Source organism: Geotrypetes seraphini, chromosome 14 (assembly GCF_902459505.1).
Source record: "Geotrypetes seraphini chromosome 14, aGeoSer1.1, whole genome shotgun sequence".
NCBI classification, from domain to species: Eukaryota; Metazoa; Chordata; class Amphibia; order Gymnophiona; family Dermophiidae; genus Geotrypetes; species Geotrypetes seraphini.
This window is the reverse complement of record NC_047097.1, coordinates 33,694,411-33,712,798: the sequence shown is the minus strand read 5'-3', so window position 1 is coordinate 33,712,798 and position 18,388 is coordinate 33,694,411. Positions and strand designations below refer to the sequence as shown.

Below are 18,388 nucleotides of genomic sequence, written 5' to 3'. Positions count from 1 at the left end.
TTTGTGCATCAGGTACTTGGTGGCCAAACCTGACGTTGCCATTAGCCTAGTTCCAGAGAGCCATTGTGTGTGGTCTTTGGCCATGGGCTGTCATAACAATGGTTGGGCCAAGTTAGGAGGAGAATGTAAAAAAAAACTGCAGAACCACTTCTGGATGGTTATAAAAGCTCACTGCAGTCCAGTAGAGGCTGGTTTCAATTAAGCTCCAGATCCAAAAGGGAGAAGGAAATTACAAATACAGTAGTAGATTTGGTTTCCTCATCTTTTTCTACAATTGTTTACCAGTACTTGGGTGTTTATTTGTCAATGTCCTTACCCGCAATCACTAACTAGCACCTAATGCAGACATACAGGTAGCTGAATATTTCCTTAAAATTTAAAGCATGTAGTTCCTCTACAAACATGTTTAGTTTCATTACATTTGTGGTATTTACAGTAATTGTGCAATACAATTTATTTTGAGGAATTGGGAAAACTGGGATCGGTTAAATTATACTTTCTGGTGGGAATCTCTATGCCACATTTTTAAAATGGAGCATATGATGGCCATATAGCAGGGACATTATAAGAAATTTATAGATGTTTGGGAGCCATTGACAGAATTCTGTAAGGAGTGATTGTTGATTTTGTCTTTTGATCATACATGTCCAAGGTGGGTGGGGAGATTCTTTTAATTAGATTGCAATTGTTGGATATGTATAAAGGGGGGATGATATATGTATTTGTCATAAATATAATTTGATAGAATTTAAGTATTGTTAAAGTGTAAAATGTCTGTAAAATATGTTGCACTTATTTTTGGCTTTAAAATGAATAAAAAAAATTTTTTAAAGGATAAAACGTACAGATGATGACACCAGGATCTCTTAAAGCACTTCTGGTCATGCACTGCTTCACATAAATAGGAAAAGGATGGATTGCTTGTGCCATGATCCAAAGTTTTGCACACACAAACATCAGCTACTAGGAAGCTTGGAGGGGGAGGAGTCAAAGAACAATTTACCTATATTTAACAACCCCTAAATCTGTTTATTTCTCTTTCTCTGATAGACAAGCATTTAATCTGTAGCACAGAGATTTCAAGTAAACAACGTAGCATAAACACTTTAAGAAAAACACAAATGTGTTCATGGATCCCATTCAGTTAGAAGATTTTCGCAAAGATGAACCTGTTTTGAAAGTTTCTCGAATGCTTTATTTAAAGTTTCTAGTTTGAGGATAAATTGTGATAATTGGAAAAAAAAATAAATGACCAATTTAAGCCTGTTCCGATGGAAAATGTTTAAGTTAATATAATTTCTTTTGTTAAATGTACCAGACTCCAATAATGTGGACTTTATCTTTGAAAAAGAAAAAGATTTATTTTCTATTTTATTTTTTCCTATATTAGTTTACTTGGCTCTTTGATTTTCTTGTATTCTGTTATTATTGTATGTAACAAAAATTAAGGGTCTCTTCTATCAAACTGCACTAGCAGTTTGCAGCGCAGTGAGCCGCGCTGAATGGCCCGTGCTGCTCAGAGAGTTCCTACAGCTCTCTGTGCTAAAAACTGCTAGCACAATTTGATAGAAGAGGCTAAAATAAAGTTGTTGGGTTTTTTTTTAAAAAAAAGAACAAACACAAATAGGTACGAAACTTTCATTTAAAAAAGAAACAATTTTCAAAGGCTCCCCAAAACCCAGATGTGCACACATGTATTGGAAAAGAGGCAACATGCCAAAGAGGCAGAGACAAGTGCACAGTTTCAGGAACCACTAAGGTATTTGAAAATTTGATTGCAGGCACACAGGTACAAACTGCCTGCCCCTAACTCCACAGGGACTGAAAATTATCCTCTCCATATTATATGTATTTTTAATGCTGTTTAGATGAAGTGACAAAGTGGTTTCAGGAGCCCTATATGATCCTCAACTCCTGAGAACTACAGCCTGCTGGATTGTTCAGAGTGTTAAATCCACTACAGATATCATGCCTTTACAGTGGATTCTACCGCCAAAAACATGGATTAACCCCGCTATTGAGAGCCATGATCAGAGTTTATTGGAAGGAAGGGTTCCCAATATATGGAAGTGTGCAGTAGTTAATCCTGTACTGAAAAAAATAAAACAGAATGTTGAGCCCCTGAAACCAGAACACTATAGACCTATTTCTAATCTAAATCTAAATCTTAAGTTTATATACCGCATCATCTCCATGAGAATGGAGCTCGACACGGTTTACAAGAACTTAAAATAGTGGATAGAGAAGAAGAAAAAAGGATTACATGAATTTATGTGTAGAAGGGGGGAGAGAAAGGGGGGGAAGGATAGAGCTACAATTTGCTGAAAAGCCAGGTTTTCAGTTGTTTGCGGAATAACTGAAGGGAGCTCAGGTTCCACAGCGGGGTGGTGAGGTCGTTCCAAAGACCTGTGATTTTGAAGAGAAGGGATTTTCCCAGTTTGCCTGAATAGTGGATGCCTACCTTTGGTTACTAAGGTTGCAGAAAAGATTGTGGCTAAACAACCAAGAGATTTTGTGATAGAAAATGCTGTCTTGCTTCTTAGGAAGTCTGCTTATGGGTGGGACTGTAGTACCAAGACTACTGGAACTTGTGAGTGAAGAGGTTGTTTCGATCAAGGTGGAGTGGCTTTATTAGTATTATCGGATATAATGTCTGCATTTGACATGCTGCACTCATCACTACTTAGTAATGAATTGTAGAAATTAGGAACAGTGTTATCCTGGACAGACTTTTTGTGTGAGGCATAAAAGTACAATATTGTCAGTTTGTCATTTAATTTATGGGGTACCTCAAGGGCCCCCCTTATCACCAATCTATGTTTGCTCTTTGATCAATTTGGCTCAGACATTTTAAAATAAGTGCTTTCACGTATGCCAATGACTAGTTAGTGTTTAAAATTTTTAGAACACAACTTGATTTTACTCCCTTGAATTGTGTTTAACAGTGGTTCAGAACTGGTTACAAATCCATTTTTTCCTTGAGTTGGAAAAAATGATGGCTTGCTGCATTCATAAAGGTTTAAATCCTCCTTCTACATCGATCCAATTGTTAGGAGAGACTAAAAATGCTTTTATTTACAGTCAAACCATTGGGATTTAGCCAGCATTTATTAATTAATGAGCCTGACATGGGTTTCCTGTGAATTAGTGATGATATTCATACCCCATAAGGCATCTGTCAATTTGGGGTGTCTAGGTGTTTGAAATTCACAAATCCCTGTTTTGAGTGATGCTCCTTGATCATCCCCGTTAAATGATCAAGGAACAAAAGTGGCGATAGAGGATAAGGCATAGCAGAGAGACTGAATGAATTCTTTACTTCGGTCTTTATAGAAGAAGATGTAAGAGATCGATCTGAACCGGAAATGGTTTTCAAGGGTGATGATGTGAAGGAACTGAAAGAAATCTCGGTGAATCTGGAAGATGAACTAAGCCAAATTGACAAGTTAAAAAGTGATAAAATCATCTGGACCAGATGATATACATCCCAGGGTACTAAAAGAACTCAAACATGAAATTGCTGACCTGCTATTAGTGATCTGTAACCTGTCGCTAAAATCATCCATAGTACCTGAGGATTGGAGGGTAGCCAATGTTATGCTGATTTTTAAAAATGGTTCCAGGGGAGATCCGGGAACCAGTGCCGGGCAAAATGGTGGAAACAATTATAAAAAATAAACTTATGGAACACTTAGACAAACAAGATTTAATGAGGGAGATCTTGCCTCACCAATTTGCTTGATTTCTTTGAAGGTGTGAAGAAACATGTGGATAAAGGTGAGCCGGTTGATGTAGTGTATCTAGATTTTCAGAAAGCTTTTGACAAAGTTTCTCATGAGAGGCTCCTGAGAAAATTAAAGAGTCATGGGATAGGTGGAAGTTAAGTTGTAGATTAGGAATTGGTTATTGGAAAGGGTTAAATGGTCAATTTCTCAATGGAGAAGAGTAAACAGTGGAGTGCTGAAGATCTGAACTGGGACCGGTACTATTTAACTTATTTATAAATGATCTGAAAATTGGAATGACGAGTGAGGTGATTACATTTGCAGATGACACTAAACTGTTCAAAGTTGTTAAAACATTTGTTGATTGTGAAAAATTGCAAGCAGACCTTAGAGAATTGGAAGCCTAGGCATCCAAGTGGCAGATGAAATTCAATGTGGACAAGTGCAAAGTGATGCACATTGGGAAGAATAATCCAAATCACAGTTACCAGATGCTAGGGTCCACCTTGGGGGTTAGCGCCTAAGAAAAGGATCTGGGTGCCATTGTAAACAATATGATGAAACATTCTGCCCAATGTGCGGCGGCAGCCAAAAAAAGCAAACCAGATGCTAGGAATTATTAAAAAAGGAATGGTTAACGAGACTAAGAATGTTATAATGACTCTGTATCACTTCATGGTGTGACCTCACCTGGAGTATTGCATTCAATTCTGATCTCCTTATCTCAAAAAAAATACAGTGGCACTAGAAAAGGTTCAAAGAAGAGTGACCAAGATGATAAAGGGGATGAAACTCCTCTCATATGAAGAAAGATTATAAAGGTTAGGGCTCTTCAGCTTGGAAAAGAAATGACATGGAAAAGAAATGGCATGGAAAAGAAATGGCATGGGGACACTCAAAGTTGCAGGGAAATACTTTTAAGACTAATAGGAGGAAATATTTTTTCACTCAGATAATAGTTAAGCTCTGGAACGTGTTGCCAGAGGTTGTGGTAAGAGCGGATAGTGTAGCTGGTTTTAAGAAGGGTTTGGACAATTTCCTGGAGGAAAAGTCAATAGTCTGTTATTGAGAAAGACATGGGGGAAGTCGCTGCTTGCCCTGGATCGGTAGCATGGAAATGTTGCTACTCCTTGGGTTTTGTCCAGGTACTAGTGATCTGGATTGGCCACCGTGAGAACGGGCTACTGGGCTTGATGGACCTTTGGTCTGACCAAGTAAGGCTGTTCTTATGTTAAAACAAATCTTATACATAACCATGGTACGCCCTCACCTGGAATACTGCGTCCAGCACTGGTCACCATACATGAAGAAGGACACGGTACTACTCAAAAGGGTCCAGAGAAGAGTGACTAAAATGGTTAAGAGGCTGGAGGAGTTGCTGTACAGTAAGAGATTAGAGAAACCGGGCCTCTTCTCCCTTGAAAAGAGGAGACTGAGAGGGGACATGATCAAACATTCAAGATACTGAAGGGAATAGACTTAGTAGAAAAAGACAGGTTGTTCAGCCTCTCCAAGGTAGGGAGAACGAGAGGGCACTCTCTGAAGTTAAAAGGGGATAGATTCCGTACAAACATAAGTATGTTCTTCTTCACCCAGAGAGTAGTAGAAAACTGGAACGCTCTTCCAGAGGCTGTTATAGGGGAAAACACCCTCCAGGGATTCAAGACAAAGTTAGACAAGTTCCTGCTGCACCAGAATGTACGCAGGTAAGGCTCGTCTCAGTTAGGGCACTGGTCTTTGACCTAACGACTGCCACATGAGCAGACTGCTGGACACAATGGACCACTGGTCTGACGCAGCAGCGGCAATTCTTATGTTCTTGTAGGGACTAAGAAAACCTATGGGTAAAAAAATGCACATTAATACAGAAGATTGCAATACTAACAAAGTTAAGAATACATATTATAGGGAGCAAACATGAAACCAGCTATTGAAAAAATTACAAGGCCAAACCAGCCATGGAAAAATGAATCACCAACAGGTGAAAGCTGGAAAGGAATGAATCTAAAACACCAATAAAATCTCTAAAACAAAGTAACAGCATTAGATAACAGCACTCAAAAGCATATCCCTGTGAGAAATAACAGCATAGGTTCCTAACAGCTATAGAAACTTTTAAAGCGAGTCAAAAAAATCAAATGCTAACCAAGGTAAAAAATATCTTATAAAACATATAAAAACCTCACACTGGACGGTCTGAGGAAGCAACTTCCACGGATATGTGCAAGAATGTTTAGGATTTCATTTTATCAGACAGATGAATTAAGGTTTGCAGAATAGCTGAAGAAATGGGCATCTCAGCAGGTACAGTTTAGAAAATAATTCATGAAAAGTTGGGCATGTCTAAGGTTAGTGCAATATGGGTTCCAAGAATGCTGATGCCATGTCAGAAGGCCACGAAGCTCCAAGTGCTGTCAAGAGAACTTGGAGATGCTCCGTGAAGATCAAGAAGACCAAGTGAATTTTTTTCATTGTTTGGTGACTGGAAATGAGACTTGGGTCGATCACAAAGATCCTGAGTCCAAAATGCAGTGGAAGCACGCCATCTCCCACCCCAAAAAAAGTTCAAGACAGAAAACTCTACAAGCAAAGTCATGGCAACTGTCTTCTGGGATGATGAAGGACTTTTGATTCTGGAGTTCATGACACACAAAACAACCATAACTGGGAAGAGTTATGCCAACACAATAATCACTTTGTGGGAGTCAATCAAGAAGAAAAGATGAGGTAAACTCATAGCAGGCGTGTTGTTTCTTCACGACAATGCACTAGTGCACATATCACGACAATCACAGGCTGCCATCTGAGAATCTGGGTTTCAGCAGCTGTACCATCCAGCCTACAGTCCTGACTAGGCTCCCTCAGATTATTTCCTGTTACAAGTTTTGAAGAAATCTCTCCATGGACAGCAGTCTTCAAGTAATGAAGACGTCAAGGAAGCTGTGATGTCCTGGTTTGAAGGTCAAATAGAAGAATTGCAGGAAAAGTTGATGCAATGTATGGAGCTATTAGGGGACTATACTAGAGGTCTGTACGGGAACAGGGTTTGCAGGAATCCCACGGGGATCCCCCTGGGTCGACGGGACTCCCACGGAGACCCTTCCCAGGCCCATGGGACTCCCAAGTGGACCCCTCCCAGGCCCACGGGACTCCCATAGGGACCTCTCCAAGGCTGACAGGACTCCCACAGGGATGGGCCCAGAGTTCCTATTCCGAGGCCTACCTAATTTCCGGTTCAAGTCCAGCGCCGAGCTGAGTGCCCAAGTCCCGATGAATCAGCAGCAACAGTCTCTGTCATGTAGGCAGTGATCTCAGCACCCACCCACCTACCATGTATGCAATTTGGCATGTTCCTCAGCAGTCAAATGTGTTTCCTGCAGAAAGGCTATGTCCGCTTGGTTCCTCCGAAGCTGCCGAAAGCACCTTCTGTCTCTTTATTGGGGAATGAATGCCCCCCACATTCCAAGATAATAACTTAAGGGGCATAAAAATGAAGCAAAAAGAACAACCAACAAAGAATCATGAGATCCAAAAGCCAAGGAGGAGGCGTCCCAGCATGCCCCCCTCCTGGCGCTATAATCATGCGGAAGCCAGTGCCAGCAGTCCCAGCGAACCTAGAAAACCAACTCTTCCCTCCAGCCCTCCCCAAACCATCTCCTCCCAACCCCCCCTCCAAACCCTCCCATCCACCCGAACCTGACCAACCATCCCCCTCCCCCCAGACCATGTCATCCCCACATACCCCCAACCCATCCATCCCCAAAAGGGAACCGATCACTACAAACGCCCCCCTCTACAGAACACCCAAGAAAAGACAGAAGGAACCAGGCTAAAACCCCAGGGTACAAAACACACACGAACAGAAACCCTCACAGCAAACCGAGCAAAGAGCACAGTGCCACAGAGTCGTATGTGAAGAATACAAGCAACCAAGGGAACCCAAGCCCCGAACCCCCTTACCCCAATCACAATCCACAAAAGTCCCGAACTGATAGACCCACAGGATAACTATCACAGAAAATGCAACAAAAGACCCCCACTTCAAAACCACCACCCCTCACCCACTCAAGCACAGCACACTAACAGCCCACCATACTATCCCAAACATCCACAATAGTCCCAGCCACCAATCCAAGCAACACAAACCCCAATGGTCCATCCATAGCCGCATATCACCAAAAAGACCCCTTTAGTTCAGGAGCAGCAAAAAAGTCTCGGGGCCACTCCAGCAAGCAGGGTGGAGCAGAGAAGGAACCCCACAAAACAGGAACACTGTGGAGGCATAGGCAAATGAAAGAAAAGGCGCCGTCAAACTCCAACCAGTCCTGATTCTAAACAGAGCCAGTAGGTGATCAGGCACCTACCCACCACAGATGCAACGGGCCCAGCTCATTATAACAAAACAGATCCAGACAGCTTGGGAGAAATTCCAAAGCCCAGAACAGAGCAGAATGATCCAAGGCTGTGCCAGAGAACAATCCTAGATCCAAAGCCTGGGACCTAGGGCCAAACAGAACTTCAGTACTCGGGTATAAGAGCAACTCCGATGACAAGAACCCGTCAGGCAGGACCAGCAGTAGATGAAATCACACTAGCACCACTTGTAGAAGGCGTCTCCACATTCCACCATGGCCTGCGCCTCCACTACAGTAGAATATAACTTAGTGGTGCCATTATAGTGGACCCAAAGCCACGCAGGGTAGAGAAGCGCGAAGCGTATATGTCGGGCAGCCAAGGTAGAATACACCGGTGCAAACGCTAGCTGTTGCTGGGCCACCTTCAGTCGAATGGTCCTGAAAACAGAGCACTTACTGTTGTTGTAGGTAAGAGGGCACTCTCCACGAGCTGCTTGAAGTAGAGTCTGTTTATGGGCATAATTCAAAACTTTTGCAATGATCACCCACGGCTGGGCCTGATGAGTAGAGCGGAGACCCAGTTGATGCACCTGCTCAATATGGAGAGTGCCCAAATCAGCAGGGAAGGCGATCGAGGTGGCCAGCCAAGTTTCCAACACGCCCTTCAGGTCCCGCTCTGGGATATCCTCCGGGAGGCCAATGAAAGGAGATTTACCGCCGAGATCTATTTTCAAGAATCTCAAAGCGGTCCTTGAGTGCAGAGACAGTTTGCTGGTGCCGGGTCTAAGCGTCCTCCACGTGTTGCAGCCAATCATCCAAATCACTCACCCGCTGCCAGAATGCTGCTACCTCCTGACCCATACTATCCAGCAAAACCTGAACAAGTTCCAGCTTGTGATCGAGGGGCAGGAGTCTTTTCTCCAGAATGAGTTCCATCGCTGCAGTGACCCCAGAGGTAATCTCTGCGATCCAAGCTGCCCCCCCCCCCCCCCATGGAGTCCCCCGGACTCGGCGGCGGTGCTATTTTAGAGTCTCCCGGCTTGCCTCAGTCCCTGTCTTTATGAGTCGATTTCAGCGACATGCCCACAATGCAAAGTCCTGAAACTCACCCACTGCACTCAGAGAGGTTAAAAATCACTGTGAGTCCCAATCGTTAAACTCTAAAGCAGTGATTCCCAAACCTGTCCTAGGGACCCCCAGTCAGGTTTTCAAGATATCCCTAATGAATATGCATGAGAGAGATTTGCATATAATGGAAGTGACAGGTATGCAAATCTCTCTCATGCATATTCATTAGGGATATTTTGAAAACCTGACTGGCTGGGGGTCCCCCAGGACAGGTTTGGGAACCACTGCTCTAAAGTAACAAAAAAGGGGGAAACTGAGAAGGGCGGCAGGAGAGACAAAGATTAGCGTCTATCCCACTGCATGGCATCACGTGATCTCTCCTGTAACCATGTTTTAATCATATACGCCTGCTCTAACCACTAGGTCACTCAGGATAAACAGATGGGAAGCTAAACTCAAGGCAAGTTGTTTAAACAGTTAAACAAGACGTTAGATAACAGCAGGCAAAAAGGAAGTAGTAGTAGCAGCAGGTTACCCTTATCACTCTTTACCCTCCCTTTCAACACAGCATTAAATAAGAAAAACATCTTGCCTTCACCAGCAGCAAGTATCATATACAGTACATTAAGCAACTAAATAGGCCCATTCAGTCTCTGTGAATGCAGAATGCTTAAAGTATGATCAAACACATATTAAAAGAAATTTTAAAGACAATACTTTGTTGATTTCCCTCACCCTTTAATGCTTTTTGCATTTATTTTATATTAATTAGGCCACATCTGCGCTGTTTAGAGGCTTTTTTTATTCTTAACTACTTTGTCATTCAGCTTATTTGCATATTGTAGTTTTGTTTTTTTGGGGTGTTTGTTTGTTTTACTTACGGACTGCTACCTAATTTCTTGAAATAATATAATAAAAACAAATCTTGGAATAACCAAGTAAGATAATTACAACGCAGTATGTGTGGAAAAATTGATGTCTCCTAAGTATTATCAATATTTATTCCATGTATAAAAAATATTACATAAAAGAAAACACTACATATGAAGTTAAACATCGTCAGGAAAAAGTGTTATATAAACTTAACCTTTTGCATCTTATAAGGTTTCTATTCATAAGCCTTAAGCACAGATACTTAATTCACCAAACAACTACTCTAGGTTCTGAAACTATAACTAAACTAATGACTGTGCATCCTTTTTCAATAACCTATTAAATACCATAAAACAGCTGGGAAATGAGTATCTAAGCCAGACAATAATCACTTAGAGGCGCAAAAATTAAACGAGGCATTTCTGGTTTTATTACTGGCAGAATGAGGGCCTGGGGGCACACTTTGCTTAGGTTCTAAAATAAAATTACACCAGGGTTACTAGAAACCAGCACCCGGAAAAATAACTGTTTTAATAAGCATTGCATTTTCAGGTCCCATGAGGGGGTCAGACAAGATACCAAGAAAAGTCCTTAGCTCGCAGCCTCAAACACCCGCTAAAGAGAGTCAAAAGAGGCACCCCATTCCACCGAAAAAGAAACCCAAATATATAACAGGAAAGAAAACAATTAAAAGCAAAAAAAAAAAAAAAAAAGGTGCAAACCCTTCCTCGGCAGCAGCCCGCATACTATTACGGTTACCAAATAGCTCCAGAAAAAGGAGATAGGCAGACAATTCAGTTACAAAAGAAACACTCTCTTACCCCCCCAAATGCCGAGTTTGAGCTGGGACCTGTCTAGGTTCTCTACATAATCGCCCAGGAATCTGTTAAGGAGATCTGCCACCACAGACTCCAGCACCATGTTGACAGCTGGCCAGCGCGCCCCTCTCTCAGAAGCTGCGGCGCATAGCGGTGACCCCTCTAGAAAGCGACGGCTGCCTGCAACCCGAGCTAAAAAACCACCGAACTAACGTTGCCGCGGCCCAATACCGTCATATGACAGGAGGGCGGGCGCAGAGCAGCCGCACTGGCCCGATCCGGCGATTGGACGGAAAGGCGCGTGCAGAGGACGGCGCGCGCCGATCTGATTACAAGAGCAAGCGCGCGCCCCTAGCAATGCGCAGTAGAGGCTGGGAGGTGATGTGCAGATCTAGTTTGAGGTGGCCTCAGGAGATGCCGCCCAAGTCGGATGTTAAATATCTTGGGGCGCAGGGTATACATTTAGGAGGGAGCCCCAATCTCCACCAGCAGCTGTTTCTTTTTTTTTCAGCTTGAGACTGGCTTGGGGAGCCCTTCAAAATGCCCACGGTAATTGGCCTGTTTGCATTCCACATAGGGTTGCCAGATTTTCCAATCAGAAAATCCGGACCCCCTAGACCCGCCGGGTTTAGAAAAGCCATCCGGACCCCCGGACATGTCCTCAAAAGGGGAAATCCAGATGTCTGGTAACCCTATCCTCAGTCGTCTTTGCTAATTTTTAAGCAGGGCGGTTTGGGGTCTAAAAAGGCTGAAGGAGAGCCGACAAATGTCTTCCTACTTGGGGCCATGATGCCAAAAATGCTTCTGGACATTCATTTCTAGGGTTACCAAACGTCCAGATTTCTCTGGACATGTCCTACTTTTCGAGGACATGTCTGGTGTCAAGTTCTCGGGGGTTGGGTGGAAGCGTGCCAGTGGCCCTGGGGGTGGGGTGGAAGCACGCCAGTGGCCTCAGGGGGGTGGGGTTCTTTTTGGGATGTGGAAGGAATCATGCGAGTTTCCCTTACTTTCTATGGGGAAACTCGCTTTGATATAGGAGCACTTGGTTTACGAGCATGCTTCTGGAATGAATTATGCTCTCAAACCAAGGTTCCACTGTATATGTTTATGTTTATTTAAGATTTGATATGCCACTCCTGCATTTTACTGACCTAAGCGGTTTACAAAGTATCAAACTAAAATGAAATTAGGTACTTGAGAAAAACTACCCTATCTGTCCCGAAGGCCACAATCTAGCTAAAGTACCTGATAAACTAAAAATATGTAATAACAACATCCAAGATCAAAGAAATAGAAATAATGAAAGAAGATAAAAAATTAAAAATAAAACAAAATAAATTTGAGATAGAAAAGTCTCAGAAGTGGCCTGATAACAAACAGTCCTATTTTAGTGCAGGTCTTAATACAACTCCCGGCACAGCACACTTCACAGATCCGTCACTGGCAGAGCTTGAGAGCATCAAAGAAATTAACATTTCTAAAACATATCCACTAAAACTGTTACATGAAATAAATAAATCCAAATCAACACAAATTAAGGCAGATTGCAGTTCCCACAAACGAAGACATAAACAAAAGCCTTAAGAAGCCAGGCTCTGCGTTCAGTACAACACCAGAGAAATAGAAAGAAATACATTTCTTCTTGAGCAGTGCAAAATATAGACAACAGATGTAAATTCTGAAAGCTGACACATTTCAGTCACTAAATTAAAAATAAAATCATTTTTCCTACTTTTGTTGTCTGATGATTTTTATTTTTCTATTCATCTTTTCCCAGCCTCTGGTTTCACTTCCTTCTGTCTGTGCTCTTAACTGTTTCCATGCCTTCTTATCCAATTGCTGTTTTTCTCGTCTTCATTTTCTGCCCTGTATCCATCTTTGATATTAACTTTTAACATTCAACTTTCTTCCATGTTTCTGCTTCCCCCTCAAATCTATCTACTTTGCCATGTCTTCCCTTCCCATCCATGTGTACCATCTTTGTCCTCTTTCTTCTCCTGTATTCCCATCTATCTGTAAACATTTCTTCCATTTTCTTCCCTTCCTCACACCTCTCATCCCTATGCACCATCTCCTCCCTTGCTTTCCCCTTCTCCTCCCCACCCCACAGGGATGTGAGGACATCCCTGTGCACCATGTTCTCCCTCTCTCCCCACTTCCCCTCCATCACTGTGAGCCATATCCTCCCTGTCTTTCCCTCTCCTATCGTCTGACATCAGTAGTATAATGGGTACACCTCATGTCAAACTGATTGACAGGTGAGATAAGATAAGGATCGACCAATCAGCGTTCACTTCCGGGTTAAGCCCCGCCCATTATCCCGCCTTAGTCTCCGCCCATGGCCCCGCCCCCACCCATGGCCACGCCCTAGTCTCCACCCATGGCCCCGCCCCTCCCATAGGAATGAATGGTGGTAGCCCCGCCCATGGCCACACACCCCGCCCATGGCCCCACCCCACCCTTCACCTAAGCCCCACCCCTCCCATAGGAATGAATGGTGGTAGCCCCGCCCATGGCCACACCCCACGCCCATGGCCCCACCCCTCAAGCCCCGCCCCCGCCCCTGTCCCCACCCCTCAAACCACGCCCCCACCCATGACCCCGCCCCCTCAAGCCCCGCCCCCGGAAATGCACTTTTGATGACATCACCGGAAATGGGGGCGTGTTTAACCCCGAAAATACGCTTTCTGATGACATCACCGGAAATGGGAGTGCCTGCCCCCTACCGGAAATGCGCTTTTCTGATGACATAGGCGGAAATTGGGTAAATGACGCGGCGGAAATGCGCTTTTCTGAACACGTAGGCGGAAGTAGGGTAAATGACGCGGCGGAAATGCGCTTTTCTGAACACGTAGGCGGAAGTAGGGAAACAGACTCGGTCAAAACACCCACCCAGAAAAGAAGCGTCTTTATTTTAACAGTTTTTAGTTAAAAGACAGGGTTTAAGAGCTCACAGATAGAGCAGAGCACAAAACAAAAGGCATTCACAAAATCTTTCCTGCTTTTTAAAACAGAGTAGGGGCAGAAACAAACGAGAAAAAAAAAAAAAGTTGCATTTGCTTTTAACACCCTTTTCAGTAGGAATTCTGAGCTAATGGTTAATGGGTCAGCTCCCCTATTGTCATGGTAACAGCTGATAAGACCCTTGCAACACCCCTCCCCCTGATAAAACCAAGGGGAGAGATGCGGAAGTGTGTTTAAACATGTCTGAACTTGTCCCGGCCCCTACTGTTGTCTTAACAATCTGAAAAAAAAAAAAACACAAGGCAAAAGTCTTTATTGAAGCAAATTTATTATGATCCACATGCGGCAGGAAGCTATGGAGGCATTAACCCTCTACTTCAAGCAGCTAAAAAGAGTGATATAACAGTTCGGAGAAAAGATGTGGTGGATTGGGTCACCGGTCAAAATGCATACAATTTACACAGACCGGCTAGAATCCATTTTAAAAGAAATAAAACAACAGACAGTGGCAAAGTGACTTAGTCAACATGTCAGCCTTTGCCCCCCTTATAACAACGGTTACAAATACATCTTAACGGTAATAGATAACCTGTCAAAATATGCACGGGTCGTTTCTTTAAAAACAAAAACCGGTCGTGAAGTTACCGAAGCCTTTGAAACAATATTTAATTTAGGGCGTACATCTGAAAAACTTCAAACAGACAAGGGTAAAGAATTTTGTGACCCATAATGATGTTAAAGCAGCTGTAGTGGAAAGATTTAACAGGACTTTAAAATCCATAATACCTTTACTTACCAAGACGTCCTACAGGCTATGGTGTACATCCGTATGGGCACGCGTTTCCGGTTGCCGCGCGGCGGCACACGTACGGCACAAAGGAAACATAAGTTTAACCCCCACCCTGACAGGTAACACCCCCGGAAATACGCTTTCTGGTGACATCACAGGAAAAGGGAGTGCCTGCCCCGACAGGAAATGCGCTTTTCTGATGACATAGGCGGAAATTGGGTAAATGGAGCGACGGATATGCGCTTTTCTGAACACGTAGGCGGAAACAGACTTAGTCAAAACCCCCCCACCCGGAAATGAAGTGGGGTTTAAGAGCTCACAGATAGAGCAGAGCAGAAAACAAAAGGCATTCACAAAATATTTCCTGCTTTTTAAAACAGAGTAGGGGCAGAAACAAACGAGAAAAGTTGCATTAGCTTTTAACATCCTTTTCAGTAGGAATTCAATGTCTGTCACGAAGGCTCGTAGATTGAGTTACTTTCTTAAAGATCGTGATGTAGAAAAAGAGGGTTACCCAAAGACCGAAAAACTGTACGAATCAGACAAAGAAAATATGGATCCCTTTAACACGCAGGTAACTGAAAAAAGGCCTACCAAGAGGCCTCGTAACTTTCTTAAAGACTGTAATGCGGAGAAAGAGGGTTACTCACCGTCTGAAAAACCGATTGACTTGACGGCAGATACCGGGGAGCATACGCACGAATTAACAGATTCTGAAATACAAGAGTTTCCAGATGCTCAAAAGCTATATGATTCAGACATAGAAAATGAAGATGTAGGCTATGAACTACCAGAGGATAATGCTTCAGATATTGAATTTTATGAAGCCGCTGCTGAAGCCGAAGCAACAGACATGTTGGAAAAGCCAGGATCTTTCACGGTAAGAGAGAGAGAGAGAGACACACACACACTTTTTATTACCAGTGGTCGTTGAAGGGGTTTATGAAGCTGTATGTGTTCATGTGTTTTAAAAAGGAAAATTTATTTCTGTATGTTTGTTTTTTTTTGTAGGGAAGTGGCGGATCTTCACGATCACAGAAACCTGTGGACAAGGTGTACAAGCCGATGATAAATCTATCATGTTTGTGTTTTTTCTGCTCGTTTCAAAGAGAACCGGCGGTGAATGTGCGTAAACCTGAAGATTCTTGTGATTATGGACTGTGGACAGGCATAGGCCTTTCCAAAACACCAACAGAACTTAAATCATTTATAAAGGTCGTTGTATACTGCGTTCTAAATAAATGTCTGCAAGGCGTGAAGGATGAAGATTGTGGAGCCTGCTTAATACGTACTGGGGGGCAAAAACACCACGATTGCTTGATATGGGGACATAAGGAAATACAGCAGAAACTCAAAAAAACTTGTGACATGCTATGCCTAGGACGTGTGGTAAATGTAGTCACATTTGTAGGCTATAAAATGAAAATATTGATGCTTTGTAATGAAAGCATTAATATAATCATTGATTTAATCAGAGATATTAAAACCTCTATAAATGGGCCACGGCTACTCAACAGAATGGTCAATGTCATGAGAGATGGTACATATGTAGAGATTGTAAATGATTTAATCTGTGACACCGATTATAAATCATTCTTCAAAAGAAATGCTTTTTAAAACATTTTATATTTTTTTTATTTTTTTTAAGAAAATCTTTATTTTACAACAATAAAATGTTTAAACTTTTATACAAACAAACATACCGTTACACATTGTATTTCCCACAATCCCGAGAATAAAAAACAAAACATGTTTTAAAAAGCATTTCTTTTGAAGAATGATTTATAATCGGTGTCACGGATTAAATCATTTACAATCTCTACATATGTACCATCTCTCATGACATTGACCATTCTGTTGAGTAGCCGTGGCCCATTTATAGAGGTTTTAATATCTCTGATTAAATCAATGATTATATTAATGCTTTCATTACAAAGCATCAATATTTTCATTTTATAGCCTACAAATGTGACTACATTTACCACACGTCCTAGGCATAGCATGTCACAAGTTTTTTTGAGTTTCTGCTGTATTTCCTTATGTCCCCATATCAAGCAATCGTGGTGTTTTTGCCCCCCAGTACGTATTAAGCAGGCTCCACAATCTTCATCCTTCACGCCTTGCAGACATTTATTTAGAACGCAGTATACAACGACCTTTATAAATGATTTAAGTTCTGTTGGTGTTTTGGAAAGGCCTATGCCTGTCCACAGTCCATAATCACAAGAATCTTCAGGTTTACGCACATTCACCGCCGGTTCTCTTTGAAACGAGCAGAAAAAACACAAACATGATAGATTTATCATCGGCTTGTACACCTTGTCCACAGGTTTCTGTGATCGTGACGATCCGCCACTTCCCTACAAAAAAAAACCAAACATACAGAAATAAATTTTCCTTTTTAAAACACATGAACACATACAGCTTCATAAACCCCTTCAACGACCACTGGTAATAAAAAGTGTGTGTGTGTCTCTCTCTCTCTCTCTTACCGTGAAAGATCCTGGCTTTTCCAACATGTCTGTTGCTTCGGCTTCAGCAGCGGCTTCATAAAATTCAATATCTGAAGCATTATCCTCTGGTAGTTCATAGCCTACATCTTCATTTTCTATGTCTGAATCATATAGCTTTTGAGCATCTGGAAACTCTTGTATTTCAGAATCTGTTAATTCGTGCGTATGCTCCCCGGTATCTGCCGTCAAGTCAATCGGTTTTTCAGACGGTGAGTAACCCTCTTTCTCCGCATTACAGTCTTTAAGAAAGTTACGAGGCCTCTTGGTAGGCCTTTTTTCAGTTACCTGCGTGTTAAAGGGATCCATATTTTCTTTGTCTGATTCGTACAGTTTTTCGGTCTTTGGGTAACCCTCTTTTTCTACATCACGATCTTTAAGAAAGTAACTCAATCTACGAGCCTTCGTGACAGACATTGAATTCCTACTGAAAAGGATGTTAAAAGCTAATGCAACTTTTCTCGTTTGTTTCTGCCCCTACTCTGTTTTAAAAAGCAGGAAATATTTTGTGAATGCCTTTTGTTTTCTGCTCTGCTCTATCTGTGAGCTCTTAAACCCCACTTCATTTCCGGGTGGGGGGGTTTTGACTAAGTCTGTTTCCGCCTACGTGTTCAGAAAAGCGCATATCCGTCGCTCCATTTACCCAATTTCCGCCTATGTCATCAGAAAAGCGCATTTCCTGTCGGGGCAGGCACTCCCTTTTCCTGTGATGTCACCAGAAAGCGTATTTCCGGGGGTGTTACCTGTCAGGGTGGGGGTTAAACTTATGTTTCCTTTGTGCCGTACGTGTGCCGCCGCGCGGCAACCGGAAACGCGTGCCCATACGGATGTACACCATAGCCTGTAGGACGTCTTGGTAAGTAAAGGTATTATGGATTTTAAAGTCCTGTTAAATCTTTCCACTACAGCTGCTTTAACATCATTATGGGTCACAAAATTCTTTACCCTTGTCTGTTTGAAGTTTTTCAGATGTACGCCCTAAATTAAATATTGTTTCAAAGGCTTCGGTAACTTCACGACCGGTTTTTGTTTTTAAAGAAATGACCCGTGCATATTTTGACAGGTTATCTATTACCGTTAAGATGTATTTGTAACCGTTGTTATAAGGGGGGCAAAGGCTGACATGTTGACTAAGTCACTTTGCCACTGTCTGTTGTTTTATTTCTTTTAAAATGGATTCTAGCCGGTCTGTGTAAATTGTATGCGTTTTGACCGGTGACCCAATCCACCACATCTTTTCTCCGAACTGTTATATCACTCTTTTTAGCCGCTTGAAGTAGAGGGT

The 18,388-nt window shown here is 42.5% G+C and overlaps 1 protein-coding gene across 2 annotated transcripts in view; it reads right to left on the bottom strand.

Moving 5' to 3' along the window:
- VPS13C (vacuolar protein sorting 13 homolog C) overlaps positions 1-11,197 on the bottom strand; it is a 442,250-nt gene extending 431,053 nt beyond the window's left edge. Inside the window, exon 1 of one of the 2 annotated variants that reach the window (XM_033920131.1) lies at positions 10,843-11,197. In XM_033920131.1, coding sequence (XP_033776022.1) covers positions 10,843-10,942 — 100 coding nt within the window. In that variant the 5' untranslated portion in view covers positions 10,943-11,197. The remainder of the gene's footprint in view (positions 1-10,842) is intronic. The other variant, XM_033920132.1, reaches the window with a different exon arrangement.
- Positions 11,198-18,388: the final 7,191 nt, after the last annotated feature.